This window comes from Vigna umbellata, chromosome 5 (genome assembly GCF_029865625.1).
Source record: "Vigna umbellata cultivar VRB3 chromosome 5, Vumbellata_1.0, whole genome shotgun sequence".
In the NCBI taxonomy this organism is placed as follows: domain Eukaryota; kingdom Viridiplantae; phylum Streptophyta; class Magnoliopsida; order Fabales; family Fabaceae; genus Vigna; species Vigna umbellata.
In genome coordinates, this window is record NC_142169.1 from 9,469,855 (window position 1) to 9,492,994 (window position 23,140).

The 23,140-nt window shown below is 35.6% G+C and overlaps 3 protein-coding genes across 3 annotated transcripts; 1 reads left to right on the plus strand and 2 right to left on the minus strand.

Annotated features, from left to right (window-relative positions):
• Window positions 1–9,314: 9,314 nt before the first annotated feature.
• Window positions 9,315–10,982, minus strand: LOC124845628 (uncharacterized). Its single transcript, XM_047322752.1, has 5 exons — window positions 10,718–10,982; window positions 10,429–10,616; window positions 10,092–10,315; window positions 9,474–9,665; window positions 9,315–9,432 (listed from the first exon to the last, which is right to left on the minus strand). Exons 1-5 carry the CDS (start codon window positions 10,980–10,982, stop codon window positions 9,315–9,317), a joined length of 987 nt encoding a protein of 328 aa, XP_047178708.1.
• Window positions 10,983–13,272: 2,290 nt separating this feature from the next.
• Window positions 13,273–15,450, plus strand: LOC124845632 (tropinone reductase 1-like). The gene is made up of 5 exons (XM_047322758.2): window positions 13,273–13,431; window positions 13,511–13,718; window positions 14,507–14,723; window positions 14,819–14,931; window positions 15,085–15,450. Exons 1-5 carry the CDS (start codon window positions 13,340–13,342, stop codon window positions 15,250–15,252), a joined length of 798 nt encoding a protein of 265 aa, XP_047178714.1. The 5' UTR covers window positions 13,273–13,339; the 3' UTR covers window positions 15,253–15,450.
• A 2,343-nt stretch (window positions 15,451–17,793) lies between these two features.
• On the minus strand, window positions 17,794–19,890 carry LOC124845629 (uncharacterized). Its single transcript, XM_047322754.1, has one exon. The coding sequence runs from the start codon at window positions 19,888–19,890 to the stop codon at window positions 17,794–17,796; it is 2,097 nt and encodes a 698-aa protein (XP_047178710.1).
• Between the last annotated feature and the right edge of the window lie 3,250 nt (window positions 19,891–23,140).

Consider the following 23,140-nt stretch of genomic DNA (forward strand, 5'->3'; position numbering starts at 1 on the left):
CTACCGTGCTCGGTCATTGACTGGCATTCAAACTTCTTGATGTAAATTCAAATAAGTTAAATATTCATAAGCGTTCGGTTTCTTTAGGTGAATCCTTCTAAGTATTCTTCTCCGAAAGTCTTGAAGTGTATACGTCCATTTGATTCCGGCCTAGAGCCTTAGTATTTGGTCTAGTTTCTTTCTGTGTCCGGTTAGAACTCTCAAGGGTCAGTTCATCTAATTGACTCACTTTATAAGTGACGGTCGTTCTAGTCATTCTTGTGATATACAATTGACTTCGGTTTCTTTCGTAATCTGATAGTAACCCTCTCGATCTTGTTCTATTCTGGAACTGGAGACCTCTATGTCTCGTTCTAAGTGTTCGTCCTCGTTATGAGTGAGGATTGAACGTTCGGCATCTGGTGTCTTAATAATCTTTAAACAAAGAGGAAATTGAAATGATTGAGAATGAAAGATGGAACTAAGGTGAGGAAAAATGAAAGATGAAGAAAATATGATGTGAATGAAATGTTGTGAAATATGAACGAGCGTTCCGGGGAGGAACGACTCATGAGTGAATATTGGAATTGGTAAAGTATGAATGCGGTAATGCTAAGCTAGCAGTTCATCCTGATGTTCCGTGAGTACTCGTCCTCACGTAGAGGAGGATAGGTCATGTGTGGGAACGACAGGAGGTCCTAGTCCTTAGGGGTACTTTGGACAGATAGGACTAACCTCGGGTGGCAGCTGATGAGAGTATTCCAGTTACTACATCACCCGGGTGCACGAACGTCGTAGCTACACAAATTTTATACAGTCCGGACAGTCAGTCTAGTAGTAGGCCTTGCTTGAAACGTATGTTGAAATGTATTTGATGTGTTTGAATATGAGAAATGTATGTGTATACTTGAATTAAATTACATAAGCTTACCCTATGTTTCCTGTGTTGTCTGGTTTTGTACGTCCGTCCTTGTCGTTGCAATGATCATCCGTGTGGATGTGAACAGAAGGAGACGAGCTGCTGGAAGAGGCGCTGGAAGAAGAAAATTTAGTAGAAGTAGAAGTAAAGACCGAACAATAGGACGTTCAGTCAATAGTTTAGTTTGATTGTAGTGTGGTCGTTTGATCACCTTCTCTTTTGATTATATTTGACCGTTTGGTAGTTTCTTTTGTAAACTGATCGGTCAGTTTTACTTACCCTGTACAGTTTTAGTTGTAACCTTTCTGTAAGGTCGTTCGGCCGTAACCGTACGTTTTCTTAGAGTTAAGACTGATCTGAATTATTAATTAATGTGATTATTCTATTATATAGTTTTGTACTGTATTTTTGGGATGTTACAAGAACAAAAATATTCAACAACATGAAAACACAAGTATCATAATCGTGATGTAATCAATAATATCACGATTATCTGGTTAAATGTATTGACTTATATAATGTGTTATAAAGCTTTTTATATTTGCACTTGCCACCTTTAAAAATTAAACATTTCACGTAACTTAAATCAATAATATAATTACTTTACAATTAAAAACATTATTGAAGCAAACTATCAATACAAAAGAATGAGAAAGAAAATTTCGCAAGAACATCTAGATGGTTAACAAAGAAGAGTAAAAAAGAAAATACACAAAAAAAAATTAATGTAGTTTAAATGAAGTGTTAATTAACTTCATATTTGCTCTAAAAAATTTACTATACACAAAAATTATAACATAAACTTTCTTTCAATGAACAATAAACTCCTGACTCATTGACACTCTTTGTGAGGAAATGACTTTGTTCGTTTGAGGGGAAATAACTGTTCACGGTGATTGGCGACGATTGATTTGGAAACTTACATGTTCGATTGAAGTGAATTACGCGGACGGATTTGCGGCGAAATGCGGGATGCCTGTACTGTTCACTCACCCGCGAATGTGGTGAGATTTGGAGGGATGAAATGCAAATTTTCTTAAATGCCCCTATAACTTAAAATAATTCCCAGATGAATTTTGATACTTAATATAATCGGGTTGTAATTGCACTACATGTTTACAATAAGAACACAGTTACGACTTTTGTGATAAAGAGGACCTGTATCCGGTTCCAAGAGGACTCGTATTCGGTTCCAGCACCATGAAAAAAAACAACGTCAAGCTGTATTCGGTTCCCACAGGCTCGTATTTGGTTACCCAGCCCTCCTGTGTATTCGGTTCCATGGTTGTCGACGTTGGAGCTCGGTTCGAATGGGTGAATTCGGTTCGCATGGAGGAATTAGCTTACAAGCTTGATGGTTATGGCCCCATATTCACGATGGTGGAGGTTGCAAGGTTGGTGGTCTACGCATCTGAAGAAGGACGACGATGCAGCATGGTGTTGTGGACGTACGTGAAGGTGCATTTGGCGATCTCTGGGTGCATTATCCATGGCGAAGCACTCGGCGCATTGGAGGAAGAGACCAAGAAGTTTGAGGCCGGTGGACTCGGCGGCGTGAGGTTGAGGATCGAAGGCCTGTTCGTCCTCGGTGGCAGTATCGCAGAGAGGTTGGTTCGCTTGAAAGAAGGCATAGTGTGGAGGGTGGTGTTGGTGTGATTCAGATGATGCAAGAGGAGAAAGAGTATTGATTTTGGTGATTGATGAGATTGGTTGTTGAGTTGAAGCATTTGTGTTTGTTGATGGTGTTGAAAGAAGGCATAGTGTGGAGGCTTTCTTGAATGATTTTTCCCTCTATGCATTTTGAATTTGGGTATGCCTCTTTGGAGCATCTCCATTTCTTACCATCAATTCTTCTACAGAAAGATAAAAAAGCAAAAACTGACAGTGTTGTGGCTGGTTAGGCAAAAGCCTCGAGGATAGAAGGGAATCAAAGTAGCTCCTTTTTATTGTGAAAAGAAGATCAGGTGGAATGGAAATTCCCGAAGCCATGTACTTGTAGATGAGAGCTTGATGTTTAAGCTCTTGCCACTATGATGGGGTAAAAAGAAACCTATTCCTCCCATTCATCATCAAGCAAGAAGAGTAGAAAAGAGGAAAATAGAAATATGCAGACCAAAGGGAAGATATATATATATATATATATATACATATATATATAGATATACATATATACATATATACACATATATACATATATACACATATATACATATATACACATATATACATATATACACATATATACATATATACACATATATACATATATACACATATATACATATATACACATATATACATATATACACATATATACATATATACACATATATACATATATACACATATATACATATATATACATATATATGTACATATATGTATATACATATATGTACATATATATGTATATACATATATACACACCAGAGAGAGAAATAAAAAAAGTATCATGAAAATGCAAAGGTGAAAATGTTTGTATGTGAGAGAAAAGAGAAAGAGAGTGGTGATGAGTACGTATTATTGATAATATTAGAATAGGGGTTGGGAAAGAAGAGGAGGTATAACTTTACTAATTTATAATATTAGTAAAATATATACTAAACTTCATTTTGCTAATTTATAATTTTTTTACATTTTAAAAATTAATTTTAAAAATTATTTATAATTTTTGTCTCTTTATAAACATTTTTACAATTAAATATAACATTAATAAATAACATTTTATATTACTTTAATAACTAGGGACATTTTGGTAATCTTTAATTTCTATCAATTACACTAATTATTTAAATCTGTCACATCAATCAAATCCTACACTTATTCTCACAAACTTTACTTGCAAATTCACTCTCAATTACCCACAAATCCACTTAAAAAAATAACAAAAAAATTACTCTCAAATCCACTCAAATCTATTCAAATCATCTCCCCCAAATCTCTACAAAAGAACAAAGCCTAAAATAGTCAACACAATATATTATTTATATAAAAATAATTTTTAAAATTAATTTACACAAATCGTATCTAAATTGATGGAAAAGTCATGTGAACAATATTAAAGCTTAGTTCAAAATATCAATAAGACAATCTCTTTGGCGACGCATAAAGGAAGTTATAATCTTATGTATGATAGTTTGATAACATCATATGCTTTGAAGAAGAAACACAATAAGATAAATGGTCTTGTATAACTAGAGGCTTTTAAATTATCAAATAATCTATTACATCAAATTGCCCATGAACCTTAACAATATTTTAATGGGTCAATATCCATAATTCTTTCTAATTGCTCTAAAATCTTTTATATCAAATTCATTGATGAGCTTAATCTTAGTCCTCTTGACATTATACTTATTATTGTTTGTTATTAAAATATCACAAATACATTGATTGTAACAATGCTTTGAAGTGATCTTCTAGTAGAAACTTAAAGTAGACACAAGGGGTGTACTTAATATTTTCAAAACCAATACTTATAATGAACTCGTTAAACTTTTTTATTTCCTTTGGGATTGTAATAGACTATAAAAAGATTTGTTTAGCTTGCAAACATAATCATTATTATCTTGTAACTCAAATCTTTGTTATTGTTTATATGGTCTCCATGAGTCGATCTCCATATAATAATGAAATCTTAATGTTCGCTTATTTAAGCTCAGTAACCATGGTTAATAACATTTCAATGGATTTTTGTTTTACAATGAGATAAAACAACATTATAATAAACTTTTTACCTCTAAGTGAACTCTAATCAAAAGTCTCACCTTGAACCTTTATTGATCAATTTCTAGTGTGTCATCTTTTTGTTTAAAAAGTTCATTTACAACCAAACAACTAAGAAATGATGTCATCTTTATTGAACCTTTATGTATTGCTTAAATGAAATGACTTCATCTTCTTATTCATGATGTCTAGCAATTGAGTCTTCTTTTTACTTGATAATGCAAAGGATACACTAGAAGGTTAATCTTCTAGCATCTTACTAGAAACTATTAAAGAATATGCAATAAGTTTTGCATAATCATCTCTTAGAGATCTATTATTATTTTCCTTTTGACAAGTTTGTAATTAATAACATATAAGACTTCATCATATAGCTAGACATCTATCCTCATCAGATGTAACAATAAAGCATCTATCATCATTAGACACACTAGAACATCTATCACCATAATGCATATCATATCTATTAAGTCTTGACTCAAGACATTATAGATAGTAGTTCCGTTAAAATGATTTGTAACCCGCGAGCCAACCTGGCCCACCACGGGTTTGAGCCGAGTTGAGTTTGAAAAAAATGTAATTTTTTTTGTTGGTTAGTTTTCAACCTGACTCACTTAGAACCCAACTCATTTGGGTTGAACCCGTGGTGAGCCGAGAGATGAGCCGAGTTGGCTCACCAACCCACCTAATTTAATTTAATTATTTATTATTTTGTGTTTTAATATTATTAGTTAGCATTTTTTTTATTATATTGTAGATGGGGATAAAAAAATATGTCTCAAGAGAGAAAAATATTATAGATTTATCTATTCAAGACTCTATATTATAAATGGACAAGTGATACAAAAATTATCAATATTAAAAACTTATTTGTTCATTTTTTGCGCTTGTTTTTTTATTACGCTTGGATTGTATGATATTTTTTTATTATTATTTTGAATTATCTTTGGAGTTTAACATCGTTTTAGAGTGAAATTTATTTATATTTGAATTCAAAAAAATTATAATTTTTTTACTTAAAAAAAAATTATAATGAAATGAGTTAGTGAGCCAACCCGTTTAACCTACCAACCCGCGGTGGGACGGACCGGGTTCGAATTTTTTCAGTGTGCAAATAAGTGAGCCGGGTTAGGTTGGCTCACTAAGTGACCAACTCGTGGTGAGCCGGACCTGGTCGAGTCGGGTTACCCGTTTTGACAGCTCTAATAGATAGCAACCCTTTGCATTATTTAAATACCCAAGAAACATGCATTTAACAATTGAAGCATATAATTTTCCTTGCCTAATGTAAACATAAGCAGAAAAACCAAAGATTCTAACATTTTGAAGGTTAGGAGAGTGTCCTGACCATATTTCCTTGAGAATCTTTGTATCAAGTGTAGTCAAGGATCTATTGATCAGATAAAAAAACAATACTAGTAGCTTTAGCCCAAAAAATTTTGGAAATCAAACACTCAACAATGTGCACCTCACTCATTCTAAAATGGTCCTGATGAATATCTCAAGTAGGCCATTTTGTTGAGAAGTTTTTGCCATTGTCTAATGTTTTGTTATGTTGTTATCTTTACAATGGGTGTTGAACAAAATTCAAGATCATTATCAACATTGAACATTTTCATTGTCTTACCAATTTGGTACTCCACTACATATTTCCAACCTTTCAAATTGTAAAATGTTTTGTCTTTAGTCTTATAAAGTGGATCCATCACTTCCTATGATAATCATCAATAATCAATAGGAAGTATTTAGTTCCAGTGTGTGATGAAATTGTAAAAAATCCCCATAGGTCAACATGAATGTAATAAAGGATTCCCTTTATCCTCTATTGTCCTAAGATAAAATGGATTTTATAGGTTTTTCCTTAGATACAATATTTATAAAATTTCAATTAATCAATTCTATCACTATGAAACAAACCTTATTTCTTCAATGCCATTAAGTTTGTCTCACATTGTCTAACGTTTTGTGTCATATCTTAGCCTTTAACCGTACCGCCTTTTCAAAAGTTGAAGCTTACCTAGATGTCACAACACCTTCTAAGACATATAAGTCATTATTTATCACACCCTTCACCACTACCATAGATCTCCTTAACACCTTTAACGCATACTCTTTCTCCTTTAAACACATTTCCTTTCTTTCTTAAGTTCATATAAGGAATAAAATTTCATTTCAAGATAGATACGTACTTAATTTCTTCAAGAACTCTCTAAGTTTCATCATGCAAATGAAACTTAACGGTTCAAACACTAGTTATCTTACACAACTTGTTATTATTAGAATGAAGTTAACCTTCTTCAAGTTTCATAAACTCTTAAAATGGTTAGGTGAAATATGAAAGCAACATCTAGAGCCCATAATCCATTCACAATTATTAATACTATTCGATACCATTAGGACCTATGATTCATAACCATCATCAACCCAAAGACACTTACAAACTATAGATAATTTATGATACCAACTACCATATCTAAATGACCTATAAGCTTAGCCTACATGACCAATTAAGGTTTACAAGTTGTTTCTAACATTCGAAGCTTTCATGAAGAAAGAAAATCTTTCTTTTACATAATAAGATTATTTTATAAATAATCCAACATTTTAGACAAATAACACAACAATAATATTTGATCCTTGTCATAATGTAAACATCAATATTCTTCAAACAATGAATCAACTTAATTTAATCAATATAAACTTCATAATCTTAATTATTTACTTTTATTATAATAAAACCATAAAAATTAATTAAATATTAACATATAATCCATCAAAAGATGAAAATAAATAATAGATAATAAATTGGACAACAAAAGTATGGATAATATACTAGGAAAATATTTGCAACGTAATTAATCATTAATTAACAACTTTTTCCTTACAAATTTCTTGTTTACAAGAAGGGAAAGTAAGTTTAGCTCAGGTAACATTTGTCACTTTCACGGTTTAGGAAAAACAAACGTCTATTTCACCATTTCTTAACTTTCTAGATTTGGAAATAAATAAGCAAATAGGTCCGAACATCGGTCATGATGATGAGACTTGAATCTACTTTCTACAATCCAATAGAATTTAAATTTAACATTTTAAAACTTATATTTGATAATTTAATTTATTAAATTTGTTATATATGAATTGTTGGAATCACACGTTAATTTCGGCGAGTTATTCAAATTTAATTATATTGGATCAATTTAAAAAAAACAACTTATTTTAATTTTAATTAAATAAAATAAATATATCAAATCTGTAATAATTACTTTTACAATAATTTATGATTTCATATAATTTATTATGGACTTTTAAAAATAAATTTTATAAAAATTAAAATTTAAAATATGTTCGCTAATTTATAATTATTAAACTTTTAGATCGAAATGAGTTATTTTTATACAGACGATGATAAAGAATAATCCATCCAATTTTTTTATTTCACACCAACATCAATAAAATAAATATTTTATTTTAAAATATAAAAGTTTTAGAATGAATTTATCAGAAAAATATAAATATTAATTTTCTATTTAGCATTGAAAAACAATGAAGAAATGGGAAGGTATCCATGTAAAATTTTCCATTTACAAAATTATAATCTTCATTTGGTTGAAAGTGATTATTATTATTTAATTGTATTAATCAAATATTTATCACTAGGGTCAAAAACTATATTTTCATATTTTATCTTACTTTTCTTGTTCATATGTCGAAATTTAAGAGGTACATACGTTAAAAAGTTTTAGTAATATCGATCGGTTATCATAGTTAAATTTTAAATATCCAATAAATTCAATGACCTATTTCTTTATTATTTTTTTTCTCCTTAGATTCTAAAATGAACTTTTATTTAGGACTTACTTCTTATGTTGAGTTTTTCTTCATATATAGGTTTTTGTATCAAAATAGGAAAATTTTCCGGAGATATTACATAAGTAAGCAAAAGAATTTCGAAATACAAAAATAGACAAGTTGTGGGAGGCCCAAACGACTTTCAATGAAAAAGTCGTGTCTCCTTGCACAACTTCACCCTGATACCGTGGTCAGAGATGAAGTCGTGCACCAGAGCATGGTAATCGATTACCAGATGTTGTAATCGATTACCAACCTTTTTTCATAAAACAAATAAAAAAAAATTGAAGTCGTAGGGAGGATGACGACTTCAATAAGAGAAGTCGTGCACCCCCACACACCTTTATTTTTTTAAATTTTTAATTTTTTTATTAATTATAATCATTTATAATTTGTAAAAAATATTTTTAAATATTTTTAAAATAATTAAAATTATATCTCATTAATAATTAAAGTTTTTTAATATGATTAAATAACTAAATTTCATGATTTTAATTATTTTTGTAATTAAATTAAATTTCTTATAAAATAATTTTAATTAAATAATTTATAACTATAATTATTGTAATTATCTAATTAAAAATTCAAAAAAATTAATATTTTAATATAATTTATTTTTTTGAATTTTTATTATTATAGTATACTTTTTACATATTATAATTAATTAATAACAATTTTTTTCATTATAAACTATTTAAATTAATAAAAATATTAAATATAAACTATTTAAATTAATAAAAAAATAAAATAATTAAAATTGTAGGGGCCATTATTTCTGTTATGTCCAAGTTGACGACAAATACTACATTTTTTGTGGTGGCCACCTTTGGTCATTTAGGTCTCATTCCTCCTTAGCTCTCATTGCTCCAACCTTCTTTTTCTCTTTGGTAATTTTCTCTTGAATGGTGGGAGGACGTTTGGGTAAGATGGATGGTCTTCCCATAACAGATGGCCATTGACTGAAAATATAATAGAGGCATATGTTTCATCATACGTGGACCGTCTGAACGAAATGGGTACATAATCTTCTGGATCTAAATTTAAGAGCTTCATGGCTGCAATTGCATGGCAGCAAGGGATCCCAGAAATAAGCCATTTCCTGCACGTACAATCTTGACTGTCCAGGTTAACTACAAACTTGTTTGTAATATGTGCAAAATGCCTAACTTCATAGGGTTTTTCTGCAGACCAACTGTCATGAAGTAATAGATAAATACAAGTTAAAAATTAAGTGATCAATACCGCCATTTTCATCACAAACCAAGTGCCATCAACTAATAGTGGGAAAGGAAATGCATACCTAGGGATCCAATTTTTGGATAAATTTGACTCTTTTGCAAGTCTCTTTCTAATCTTGGGGCAGATATCAAAGTCCATATTACACATCTTAATTCTGCTGGTTGCCCATCTTTTCATGAGGTAAACTCTAATTTCTTTGAGCATGGTTATAGTGCATCAAAAATCACACTATTAAAACCTTCACTCTAGTTATTGTTTAGTGTATCACAAAGTGCTCGACCTATAAATCTAGATCTAGACCAATACCTGTTACAAGGAATAAAAATGATGTTTATATCCACTCTACATGTCATCGATGTATTGTTAAGGAACAAAATACCTTGACGGGATAACAATTAGGTATTTGTAAGCCTCTTCATTCACTTCCTTTATATTTAACATTTCTCTTTCCCAAGCTTGGGGGTATGTACTTGCAGCAGCCTTCCACATCAGATTCTTCATGTTTTGCCCAGAAGTTTTTTTCCTAAAATTTGCATATAAGTGTCGCATGCAAAATTTGTACTCTGCCCTAGGTAAAAGTTCAGACATAGCTGGTAGTAAACCCTGTAAAAAGGAACCAAATTGAACATTTTAAACAAAAATGGGGACCAATTTTGATATCACTAATACAATTAATATTAGGAAACAAAATAGAAACATATAAGAAATACATTTACCTTTTGTTGATCAGCCATAAAAGTGCATGAATTGCATACTTCAGCACCCCCAAGGTCTTCTATCAACAACTCCAAAAACCATGCCCAACTATCTTTGTTCTCTACTTCCACAATTGCATATGCTAGAGGTAACATCTGGTCATTAGGATCTCTACCAATAGATGTAAATAACTCCCCCTTATACTTTCCTTCAAAAGACATCCATTCAAACCAATAAATGGCCTACAAGAGAGGAAGTTAACCTTGCAAGCTTTCAAACAAACGTAGAACCTCTAAAATGTTGTCTCACCATTGTCACTATCCACTTTAACTTTTACTGTTGATCCAGGGTTATACCTCAATAATTCATGTGCATAGTCATATATTTTTTTGAACTGATTTTTAAAACTATCTTCAACTTTGTAAGATGCAATTATCTTTGCCCTACGAGCTTTAGAAATTGTGACATTGGTATTCCATTTCCTTAAAGCTTTTGAATGTATTTCATTTATCTTCAAATTCGGATTTTGATATAGTGAATTATCTAATGTCTCACTCAACCACTTAGCATTCATCATTTTAATGTTGCATTGCCTACTACAAGTATGATTATCCAATATTTTTCTCAATTGACATGTCCTACATCCTTCCAAATACTCACAATAAGCCATCTATGGACAACTTTTTTGGGCACCCAAACATCTCACTCGTACCCTTCTGTTATCATTCTTAATAAACTTCAAATTCCTCCCACCATGGACTGCATAACTTCTATTCCTAAACTTTGTTCTCACTTCCCACTTGTGTTCAAACATACTCTTTTGCATAACAAATATTCCAAATGGACCACAACTTTGTCTTTCATCACCTGCATCCTCACTTCCACTTTCTTCTGGAGTGGCCAAAAAATTTGAGTCCCACTCATCTTCAGACAACCCCCTGTCATATGAGTTTTTTTTGGCTATGTGCAATATATCTTCATCCTTACTTCAACTTTCTTCATTTTCATTAACTTTCACTGATACAACCCCTTTTATATCATCCAAAAGTACTTCATCAACATTTACATCAACATCCACTAGTCCTTCATCCCTTTCTCCTTCATCAACATCCCGTTGCCCTTCATGCCCTTGTCCTTCATCACCATGCACCTCTCCTGCATCATCAGACACACTTGAAGTAAAATCTTCAACGTGTACTCCTTCCTCCACATGCACGTGTTGTTCATCCATGTCCCCCGCCTCTATTTATTCCTCCCTTTGCACCTGTTATTCATCCTCCACTTCATCCAAACCCTACACCTCCACTTCATCCAAACCCTCTACTTCATCCAAACCATGCACCTCCACTTCATTCAAACCCTCTACTTCGTCCAAACCCTCCACTTCATCCAAACCCTGCACCTCCACTTCATTCAAACCCTGCACCTCCACTTCATCCCCATCCCCACCTATGGCTATCTTCTCCACTGTCTAAACTTCCATGACAGAGCAAAAGAACTTGTTCACTTTCTTCATTTTCAACGACCTCTGGCTCATCATCCACACTGTGGACCATAAACAAGTGAACTTCCCCAAAATACTTGGTAACGTTTACCATGTTCATTGCACCTCTGTCATCAACCAACTTATGCAGAATATTTTCAACGCAATAAAATATGTCAGTCACTTTAATATACCCAAATTTCTTAATAGCATCTACCACTTCGAAATAACTCCATTTGTCAGGGTCCACACTCCAATATGTTATTTCCTCACCAACATATTCAAAAGGAATATCATTTATTAGGGTCCCACTATGGTGGACCACAACATTAAACCTCTCCTCAGACATCCCAAACGCAAGCCTACAAAATGAACTTTATGGGCATGGGACCACTATATAAACGCTAAAAGTAACTGCTAACAGGTATGTGAAACCAAAACCAAAGACAAAAAAGCGACAATGACATTCACACAACCAATTATAATACGTTACAATGCACTGCCCTAAACAGTTTACACAAATGTTAAAAAAATTCTAACTTTTCCAAAATCTAACACTCACTAACGAAAAATTTTCCAGGTTTTACAGTGTTGAACAAAAATGTTAGATACCAATGGCACAAATCAAAGATTATGAATGCAAACTTGATTTTTCCAAAGATGAATGCTTCCAATTCGAACAACACGTCACTAGTGTTCTCTCTCAAACCTGTTCTTCCCAATCTCGCAAATTTCCCTCCCAAACCACGATTAAAACTTCAAAACTAAATACCTTTAATTTATTTTTCAAAAGAATAACCCTAATAACAGAAATAGAATTTCAAAAATAATAAATCCAACTCACAACGCCATAAAGGACTCCACGTCAACCAATACATGACATGTTAGCCAATACATGACATTTCACTCTGTAATTGCACATCTGGACATCTGGCCGTTAACTATGTAAATAACGTTTACAAAAATGACTAAATTGAACACAAATTACATTCTTTAGAATTACATTGAATAAAAAAAAATACAACAATTTGGAATATTCTCAATCAAAATTGTGACAAAAAAAAAAGTATTAAATCTTCTTAATATCTCAAGCCTAATTTGGTACACAAACGATACCTGTCACTAAGATTGATAGTGACTTATCAATATGCTTTGTTTTAGAGGTTTTGAAAGATTAACTGAACATTCACTTTCAGATTACGTTGATCAGTTGGTTCACACGGTAATGATCTATCTTGAGAGTGTGTCAAAATTTCAACAGATTTTTTGGTTTATGGTCTCACTTTCCGGACCCAGGGTAATGGCTCCTTGTAATTGGCGATAAGATTAAAATCATTCACAGCCACAAAGGGTTTCAAAAGTATATATATAAAGAGAGGTACTTGCAGCTCTTGTTTCAGTGAAAACTGTGTTTCTTTATTTGTGGAAGTCTTCGATTAGAAGCAAAAATGGCCGAAGCAAAGCTGAGCGGCATAAAGGACAATAGGTGGTCACTCCATGGCATGACGGCGCTTGTGACAGGAGGCTCTCGAGGCATTGGGTTCGTCATCTCATCATATCATCCTTTTATCTTTTTCCTTTTATTCTCTCATCTTTCTTCTTCCTTTCCGATGTCTTAGGCATGCCATCGTTCAGGAATTGGCAGAATTTGGGGCAGCCATTCACGTATGTTCACGGAAGCAAGATGATATTGATAAGTGTTTGGAAGAGTGGAAAAAGAAGGGATTCAACGTCACCGGTTCAGTCTGTGATGTCAAAGACCGCGAACAACGCCTCAAGCTCATGGAAACTGTTTCCTCAATCTTCCACGGAAAGCTTAACATTCTGGTAACATTCAACTACCCTTCATAAATTCATACTAAAACCGAATCAAGCGCATGATGTTTAAAAAAGTTTTAAAAAATGTTGAATATTTATTCTATTAAAAATATTTAAATTTATATATTTAAAATTTAATTCAGTCAAAATTATAAAGGCATTATCCAAAATAAAACTTAAATCAAAAGCCTTTAAGATTTAAATTATTTGAAAATTATATCATGTTAAATGTTAATGCAATTATTATTATTATTATTATTATTATTATGATTATCATCACCATAACCTTAAGTATTATTATTTTTATATTTATTTCAGTAGTTGCAAGGCATAAAGGGCTTTAAGAAGTTGAGTTGAACGTTTTAAAATTAACAGGGTCTAGGAAAAGCTTTGACTAGCCTAAAATAATTAAGCAAGGTCAACTAAGCTATATAGGCATCTGAGCTGAGAATTGGATTATTTTCATTGCCATTGGCACATATGGTAATTTATATAGAAAGACATTTGAGACTAGCTTTTCGAGACAATTCTAAACTTTATATTCCAGAAATTTGAAGATAAAATATCAGACGAGAATAAAATTGATTGAAACTTAATTACATTTAACAGTTTAAAATAATAATTATGTTCATTGTACTTAAAAAAATATAATTATGGTGATTAAAATGAATTCCTTCCAATTTCAAAACAGTGAGCTATGTAACTAAACTAGTCAGTGAAGTCTCCATTATTGTTGATTTTGTGATTCATTTTTCATTATTGTATTTGAGGCGATTTGATATGTGGTTGTCTCTTAGGTGAACAATGCAGCGATAGAAATAACAAAGGACATATTAGATCACACTGCTGAAGATTTATCAACTATAATGGCTATAAATTTTGAGTCTGTTTTTCATTTGACTCAACTTGCACATCCACTTCTTAAACAATCTGGATATGGGAGCATAGTATTTATTTCATCCATTGCAGGTGTAAAAGCTATTCCAGCTTTATCTTCTTATTCAGCCGCTAAAGGTATCATACTAATTTCTTTTTGTAATTTTCCTCTTATACTAATATTATTGCGAATCTAACTTGTTGATCTGAACGAAATATATAATTTAATTCAGGAGCCATTAATCAATTCACCAAGAACGTAGCGTTGGAGTGGGCAAAGGATAACATTCGTGCAAATGCTGTAGGACCTGGACCAATTTGGACTCCAATGCTTGATTCTATCAGGGTATATGTTTAATATACGAAATAGATATTATAGGTTACTTGTGGAACTTTGCGTTAAGTGTGTAAATGGCATTAACTGTTCAATTTCCAAGTTGACAGATATATGTTAGCATTATGTTTTAGTGTGCACATAAGTTGATTGTTGTTCTTACAGGCGAAAACTGGAGCAGAAGAGTATGATGCTAATGTTACAGCTAAAATACCTTTTGGTCGTATAGGAGAAACCAACGAAGTATCACCGGTCGTTGCTTTTCTTTGTCTCCCAGCCGCATCATACATCACTGGGCAGATTTTCTATGTAGATGGCGGTTTCACATCTTAAATTTCAATGTGTGACTGCACAATTAATTAAGAGTTACTTTTTCTGAATTGATTCTTTTCTGCAATTTTTATTCTCCATCGTTCACATGTATCCTTTCATTCTTGCTTACCAAGTTCATAAGCATTGTCTGTTGTCGTATTTGGCCCGAATGTGTTATGTCCAAATATTTGCTTCATAATTATAATTATAGTTTTTGGATATTCTTTCCATGAGGTCAATTTTTATTACATAATTAAGTGTAATTTTACTTTATATACCGAGTGATTTTTAAGTTAAATTTACTTCTGTCAACGTTATTTAACATGTTTTTTAGGTAATTGTGTTGAGTTTATCATATAACTCAGTTATTTAACATGTTTGTTTAGTTAATTGTGTTGAGTTTATCATATAATTCAGAGAAGAGGAACTAAAATAATATGAATTCAAAGTTTATATATTTAATTATTTATTTTTCTAAAATAACAAAAAATAAACACATAATTTAATATAATTATAACTATAAAAAAATCATACATGTCTAAAAAATTGTATTTCCTTCGAATTTTTGAACTTATAATAATCAGAAATATAAATTTTAGTTATTTTTTATTTGATTATTAGAATATGTGAAAAAATTGAATTTATTTTGTTTTGATATTTACATGTAACTTTTCTTTTATTACTTTTAAAAAATATAATGTATTATTTATTCTTTATCAATATATCTATTTTAAAAAAATATAAAAGTTAAAATTAAACTATCAAAATTTAATTAAATATTGACCCACATAATTGCTAAAAAGAAAATGTATAGTAATCAAGTCATACTTAAAAAAGAATTATGAATAAAAACATAACAATTAAAGTTTTTTATTTATGTTCATAAAAGATTATTATACAATATTCATAAAATAATTTTTTTTTATAAAACTAATATTTCACTATCAATCACCATAAGAGAGAGTTATATTTTGTTTTTCAAAAATAAAATAATACATATGAAAAATAAGAATAAAAATAATGAAAAATAAACACAAACAACAAGCAACTTGAGAGAGAGAAAAAATCTATTAATAAACGGCCCCGCTAATCGATCGACCGGATGCTCCATCCACAAACAAGTTCCACTCGTCCTGGCCGGACTGTGACAGCTCGGCCGCGAAATCCGCTAAGTGTTGGCCTTTGACCGACCCCTCGGCTCATATCGTAAGCCGAATTCTGAGAGCTCTACCGCCCATGCCACCATCCGCCCGGCTAGGTCCGGCTTTCTGAGGATTTTGGAGATAGGGAAGTCGGTCTTAACTATCACCTGATGACTCTGGAAGTAAGGACGAAGCCTTTTACGCGTGCAACAGAGCCAAGGCCACCTTCTCTACTCGCTGGTATCGGGTTTCGGCGTCTAGGAGCGTGCGGCTCACAAAATAAATTAGTCTCGCCTGAGGCCGTTCTTGCATCAACACGACACTAATGGCCGTCTCTGACACTCCCAGGAAAATGTGCAAATCTCCTCCCGGAACCGGGCGGTTCATGACCGGCGGGTTGACAAGGATGGTTTTGACGTCCTGAAACGCTCGTTCGCATTCGTCGTCCCATGCCGGGCCGGCCCCTTTTCTTTAGTTTACGCAGGACCGGCCTCATTCTTTCCGCCAGCTTGGGGATAAATCGGGACAAGGCGGTGAGGCGCCCGACCAGTCTTTGGATTTCCTTAAGGGTGGCCGGGCTTTGCATTTGTAGTATCGCTTCGCACTTGTCTGGGTTGGCCTCGATCCCCCTGGATGTCAACATGAAGCCCAAGAATTTTCCGGCAGCTACCCCAAATGTACATTTGGCGGGGTTTAGGCGCATGCCGAACTTCCTTACTTGGCGAAACACCTCCTCAAGGTCCTTAATGTGTCCATCTCCATCCGCGGACCGGATTACCATGTCATCCACATACACGTCCATGCACCGGCCTATCTGTTCCTGGAAGATCTTGTCCATCAAGCGCTGGTATGTTGCCCCCGCGTTCTTGAGGCCGAACGACATAACCTCATAACAGAAGTTGGCATTCTCTGTAATGAATGCCGTTTTCTCGACGTCCGGCCCATACATGGGTATCTGGTTGTACCCGGAATACGCATCCAGGAAACTTAGTACTCGATGCCCGGAGGCGCCGTCCACCAGGGCGTCTATGCTGGGCAAGGGTTGGGAATCTTTCGGGCAGGCTTTGTTGAGGTCGGTGTAGTCAGTACACATGCGCCATTTTCCGCTAGTCTTCTTCACCATAACCACGTTAGCTAGCCACGTGGTGTAGGTGACTTCCCGAACAAAACCAGCTTTCCTCAGTTTCTCTACCTCCTCCTCCACAGCCTTTCGCTTCTCCTCGCCCATTCTTCGCTTTTTCTGGGCCATCGGGCGGGCGTTTTGGAAAAGCGAGAGCTTATGACACATCACCGCGGGATGGATGCCCGGCATGTCGGCTGCCGTCCACGCAAACAGGTCCCGGTTCTTCCACAGAAGTGCCCTCAATGCCTTTTCCGTCTCTGGGTTCAGCTCCCTGGCGATGAGGGTAGTCTGAGTGGGTTATCTCCCTATCAAGATAGGTTGGGTTTCTCCAATGGGTTCCAGACGGTCCTCAGTATTCGTTCTTGGGTCGAGGTCCGCCATGGCCACCTCAGAGCCGGCCGTCCGTCTCTTCATCGGTCGGATTTGCAGCTTCAAACCCGCCGCGTAGCACTCCCGCGCCGTCTTCTGGTCTGCACGGACCGTGCATATAGCTCCCTTCTCAGAGGGGTACTTCATCGTGAGGTGGGGTGTAGAGACGATCGCTCTAAACGCGTTTAAGCACGACCTTCCGAGCAGTACGTTGTACGAGGTGTTAGCCTCTACTAACAGATACCGGATCCTCTTTTCCTCGCTAGAGCGACCGGTCCCCAACCTTGTCCTCAACTCCACATATCCCTTTGTATTGACCCTTTCTCCCGCGAACCCCACTATCTGCCCATCATAGGGGACGATAAGATCCTCTGAGATGTCCATTCGCAGGAAGGTCTTCCAGTAGAGGATGTTGACCGAGCTCCCCTGGTCAACCAGAACTTTGCTGACTCCGTACCGCGCTATCTCTGCGGTTATGACCATAGGGTCGTCCTGGTCAGGGTCGGGCGCGTGAAAATCTTCATCCGAAAAGGTAATAGGCGGCATGGAGCGGCGTGGCTTGTCAACCAAATGTACGGACTGGAGGGCTCGAACATGGCGCTTACGGGCGGAGGAAGATGATCCTCCTCCCACGAATCCTCCAGAAATAGTGTTGATGTGCCCCCTCAAGGGGCGTTCTCGACTGCGGCTGCGACTTTGGCTATGTCGCCTCTCTGACCGTGGTCGCTCCGCTCTTGAATTCCTCGACTTATCCTTACGGTAGGCTGATCTCTGAGCCGGCTGACCGGTCGATTGCGGCGGGCGGTTGCCACGGACGTATTTCTTGAGCTTTCCCGCCCGGATGAGTTCCTCTATCTTATCCCTGAGGGTCCAGCAATCCTCGGTGATATGACCCATATTTTTATGGTAGGCGCAGTGTTTGCTCCAATCGGCTCCCTTCGGAGTTGGGTGCCCTTCCCGCTCCTGTATCAGCTCTACGCTCAAAGCCTCCCGGAGGATTTTCTCCCTTGGGGCGTTCAGGGGGGTATACTGTTGGAAGCGAGGCCCCTTTTTCTGCTCCTTGTGCCTGGGATCGGACGGCTTTCCCGTCGACGAACCGGGCTTATTATCGTCTGCCCTTTCTCCCCTGGCCTCCTGACTCTCCCTTTTGTACGAGAGCTTCATCTCCTCCACCTTTATCTCATCTGCCGCTCGTTCTCTCAGCTCTTCCATCGTTTTGGGCGCTCGCCTACAGACGCTATCCTTAAACGGCCCCGGCTTGAGGGCCGGTAGGATGTAGTGAAGGGCGAGCTCTGGCGTTAGGCTTCTCACGCGCCGGACGGTCTTCTGGTACCTATCCATAAACGTCCGCAGCGTTTCCTCCTTCCCTTGCTTGAGGGTCATTAATTCGAATACGGTTAAGTCTTGGGTACTACTGGCCGCGAATTGTTTGATGAATAGCTGTTTTATCCCAGCAAAGTTTTCGATGGAATTGGGAGGTAGGGTGTTGAACCATTCCAATGCTTCGTCCTCCAACGAAAGCGAGAACGCTCGGCACCAAATGGCGTCATTGCCTGTTCTGAATGCCATTGCATTTGAGAACGTCTTTATATGGGACTCGGGGTCCGTCGTCCCATTATACATCTTGAATTGTGGAGCCACAAATTGTTCCGAAATTTGGACGTTCATTATGTTTTGGGTGAATGGAAGTAATAAAGTGGACGGGGGTTCCGACTTTACTATCATCCGCCCGTCCTCGGCAGCGCTCTCAGCGTGCACCGATTTAACTTTACTTCCCTCCGCCTCGGACCCAGTAGGCCTCCAGGTGCTATCACGCTCGGTGTCTTGAGGCGTGCGTTCTTCCGCCGTCGCCTTTCCTTTATCCTTCGCTCGCTCCTCTCCTCCATCCGCCCTTCCAACCTCCCGGGCTATCCGGGCTTCACAATCGGCCTTTACGGCCGTCAGTTCGTCCTCGTGACGCTGTTGCATTTCGTCCATTTTTTGCTGCAGGGCTCGGATCATCTCAACGGGGTCGTCCATGCTCATGTTTCTCGTGGTCACCATTGGGATTTTAAAATCACACGGCCCCACGGTGGGCGCCAAATGTTTCGGATGTGTAGGGCTGTGCTGCTCCAAGTCTCCAAATTCTCCTGTGGTCTTGCTTCGGTGCCGGGTCCTCTCCTCAAGGCTTAGCTCTCCTCTTGTTCTTGAGGGGTGGAGACCTGCAAAAGATTCTCCGATGCCAAAGTCAGTTTCAGAGCAATGGCTTTTCTTAGGGATAGCAATAAATATGCATTCAATGTAACCTGTCTACCACTCACCGTGGACCTGTATTTATAGTTTTTGCTATGGGCTTGGGATTAGTGAAAAGTTAATCACGGCCCAAAATGGCCCAATAGCTTCTAATTTCTACTTACCTCCAAACCAGATTAATTTACCTAAGCCACAACGATTAGTGATTTGGCCGGTTAACGAGGTACGGGCGTCCGCCCACGTGATATGGGCGTCCGCCTTACCCTATTCGATCCTTCACATTTATTTAATAGATACTCTTCCAAGCCTCCAATGTTGGGGAAGGCGGACGGTCGTTGGCCCTTTGGATGACTCGGGCCACTAAACTGGGCGGACGCCCATTTACATGGGCGTCCTTCTGTACGGCGTCCGGCACTCTGGTACAGATTTGACGCAGTGGCCATACATACTCTCCAGACGTTTCGTCTCTTGGCCTTTTCTTGACGAACACCTTTTGTGAGTGTAGAGAGTGCGGGGTTATCTTGTGGTGATAGAATTTCATGTGAGTTCTTCAAAGTTTTTCTTACAAACAGAGGTTCTATCCACTTGGGCGGACGGGCATTTAGTCCTTTGGGTGACGTGGGCACCGAAACGGGTGGATGGCCGCCTACTCGGGCATCCTTCCGTACGGCGCCCGGCACTCCCTGGTACAATCATGATATCAAAATTTGTTAATAAAAGGATATTTATTAATAACAAAATTTGTCAATAACAAAATTTATTTAGGAAGTTTAGAATTTTAATTATCAAAAAAAAATATCGGTTTACAATCGATCTATGGGTAATTCATAATTTTATTATTGTAAAATATTTCTAACAGATAAAATTAGTCAATAATATATAGTTAATTAATTTTTTTAAAAAAGGACTAATAAATTCATTCATGATTGAAATTTTTGAAAATTTATTAAGTTTCTAAAATTTGTCAATTATAACTACGAGATCAGAGTCTACAATCTTGTGAAGATTGGATTGAGATTCCCTGTTGTGACTACAGGAAGAAGAGTGTGTGGCGTTCTTGACTTTGAGAGGTGTCTCAAAGAGTTTAGACAGCAGGAGATGGGATTCTTGTTGCTGGTTTAGTTATTGTATTGCTTATATTTGATTAGAGAGTTAGAGAGGTGTTTTATATTTTTGACGTGAGGTCTCTATAAAAGTCTTGCTCTAAAAATCTTAATCATTATAGTGTATTATAGTGTATTAATTAGAATCTTAAAACTTGCACCTGTCATACTCTCTCTTACCTCTCAAACGTTATTGTTGAGATTGTTGATAGGGGGAGCATTGGTTTAGCTGAACCCACAATCTCAGTAATATAAGAGTTTTTTTATGATGACAACGCATAATTAATAACACATGTGTATTATATGTTACATGTTCTATGCTTACATGTTATATGCGTATATGAGAACATGATTGTGTTGTTATTGTGTTGTTCATTGCATTTCACTGCATTACACTATGTTATATATGTGATTTTATACATGAATGCATGATACATGTTTTTGGATGAGAAAAACCACAAGCACTAATGTTGAATTTTAATTGTGTGGCAAAACAATAGTTTTAAGTCAATTTCATTATGGGGTGAGTCGATTAGAACTCGTGTCTTTGCACAAACCTTTTTCAAAGTGTGCTGTGAGATTTTTCAAAGAGAAAGTTTTTTAAAACTATGATTTACACTATTACATAATAGATTATATGCGTGTTGCATTCGACTAAGGCTGTTACTATTTTGAAATTTTGTTAATGCTTGATATAACTGTCTAATAGTCATATTTTTAAATATGTTGACCAAACATTAAATGTCATTCGATTGCATTAATTGTGAATTCAATTAATTGCTTTGATTGCTACTAACTGCTATAACAAAATTGTTATATTCGACTGCATTAGTAGCTTAGTCGATTAAAATGCGTCAGAGATGTGTTATACTATAAATTGACGCGAATTTGATTTCTGTAAGTACTTTTGTGAATCTAAGAGTTTTTGCGATATTTTTCAGAAAATGCTATCTTGTAGAAAGAGGAAAATAGCTCCAAGAATCAAGAAGTGACGATGGTGATCATCTCCTTGTGATTTCTTGAAGAACAAGTTTGCTGTGTATTTATAGCACAAATCAATTATGCACATTTGGGTGTAACTGCGAGATCAGAGTCTACAATCTTGTGAAGAAGAGCGTGCGACATTCTTGACTTTGAGAGGTGTCTCAAAGGGTTTAGATAGCAGGATAGGGGATTCTTGCTGCTGGTCTAGTTATTGTACTGCCTATATTTGATTAAAGGGTTAGAGAGGTGTTTTATATTTCTGACGTGAGATCTCTATGAAAGCCTTGTTGTAAAAATCTTGATCGTTATAGTGCATTTGCTTCCCGTGGTTGGAAGGACACTGGATGCAGACAGGTTGGCCGAACCAGTATAAAGAGCAATGTTTGAATTTTCTGATCCCTACTCTTTTACTTTTAATCGACTTTACTCTGTACTTATTTGATTAAGTTTCCGCTGCATTAGAAAGTCTTTTACATTGCGTTTCAAGAAAGCTTTAAAGGCATCACCTTTTGCGAAAAAGATTTTAAAAGACTTTGTTTTTACGTTTCAACAATTCACCCCCCTCTTGGTGTGAGAAATTGACCCATTTTATTTTAACAGTTATAAATATCTCATGATAAGGTCACCTCCCCTACTAAGTAGTATAACATGGGTAAATCACTCATCAATAATATGTTAAGATATGGACAAGTGTACTAAATTATACAAGTAATAAAGTGAAAAATCAAGATATCATTTTTCCAAGAGACTTACATGTGTTTATTGAAACTACAATCATTTAATGATTAAAGCTAAAAACTTTGAAATAATGAAAAGTGGTTGACGTTTTTAATAGGGTAAATATAAAATTCTTGAAAACATTTAAAAATATGAATTTAACGATGAGGTATAGAGAGTTCATCGAGGTTGGATTTCATGTTCCAATTCAATGTGAAAACACTATACAACAAGGTTCT

Excerpts from the sequence above, each read along its gene's own strand:
- LOC124845628 (XM_047322752.1), bottom strand. The coding sequence starts at position 10,982 with ATGAATGCTAAGTGGTTGAGTGAGACATTAGATAATTCACTATATCAA. Across the intron at positions 10,316-10,428 it reads TTATGGCTGATCAACAAAAG|GGTTTACTACCAGCTATGTC; the intron begins GTAAATGTATTT and ends TCCTTTTTACAG. Across the intron at positions 9,666-10,091 it reads CTAATTGTTATCCCGTCAAG|TTGGTCTGCAGAAAAACCCT; the intron begins GTATTTTGTTCC and ends ACTTCATGACAG.
- LOC124845632 (XM_047322758.2), top strand. The coding sequence starts at position 13,340 with ATGGCCGAAGCAAAGCTGAGCGGCATAAAGGACAATAGGTGGTCACTC. Across the intron at positions 13,719-14,506 it reads ACGGAAAGCTTAACATTCTG|GTGAACAATGCAGCGATAGA; the intron begins GTAACATTCAAC and ends GTTGTCTCTTAG. Across the intron at positions 14,724-14,818 it reads TTCTTATTCAGCCGCTAAAG|GAGCCATTAATCAATTCACC; the intron begins GTATCATACTAA and ends AATTTAATTCAG.
- LOC124845629 (XM_047322754.1), bottom strand. The coding sequence starts at position 19,890 with ATGAGCATGGACGACCCCGTTGAGATGATCCGAGCCCTGCAGCAAAAA.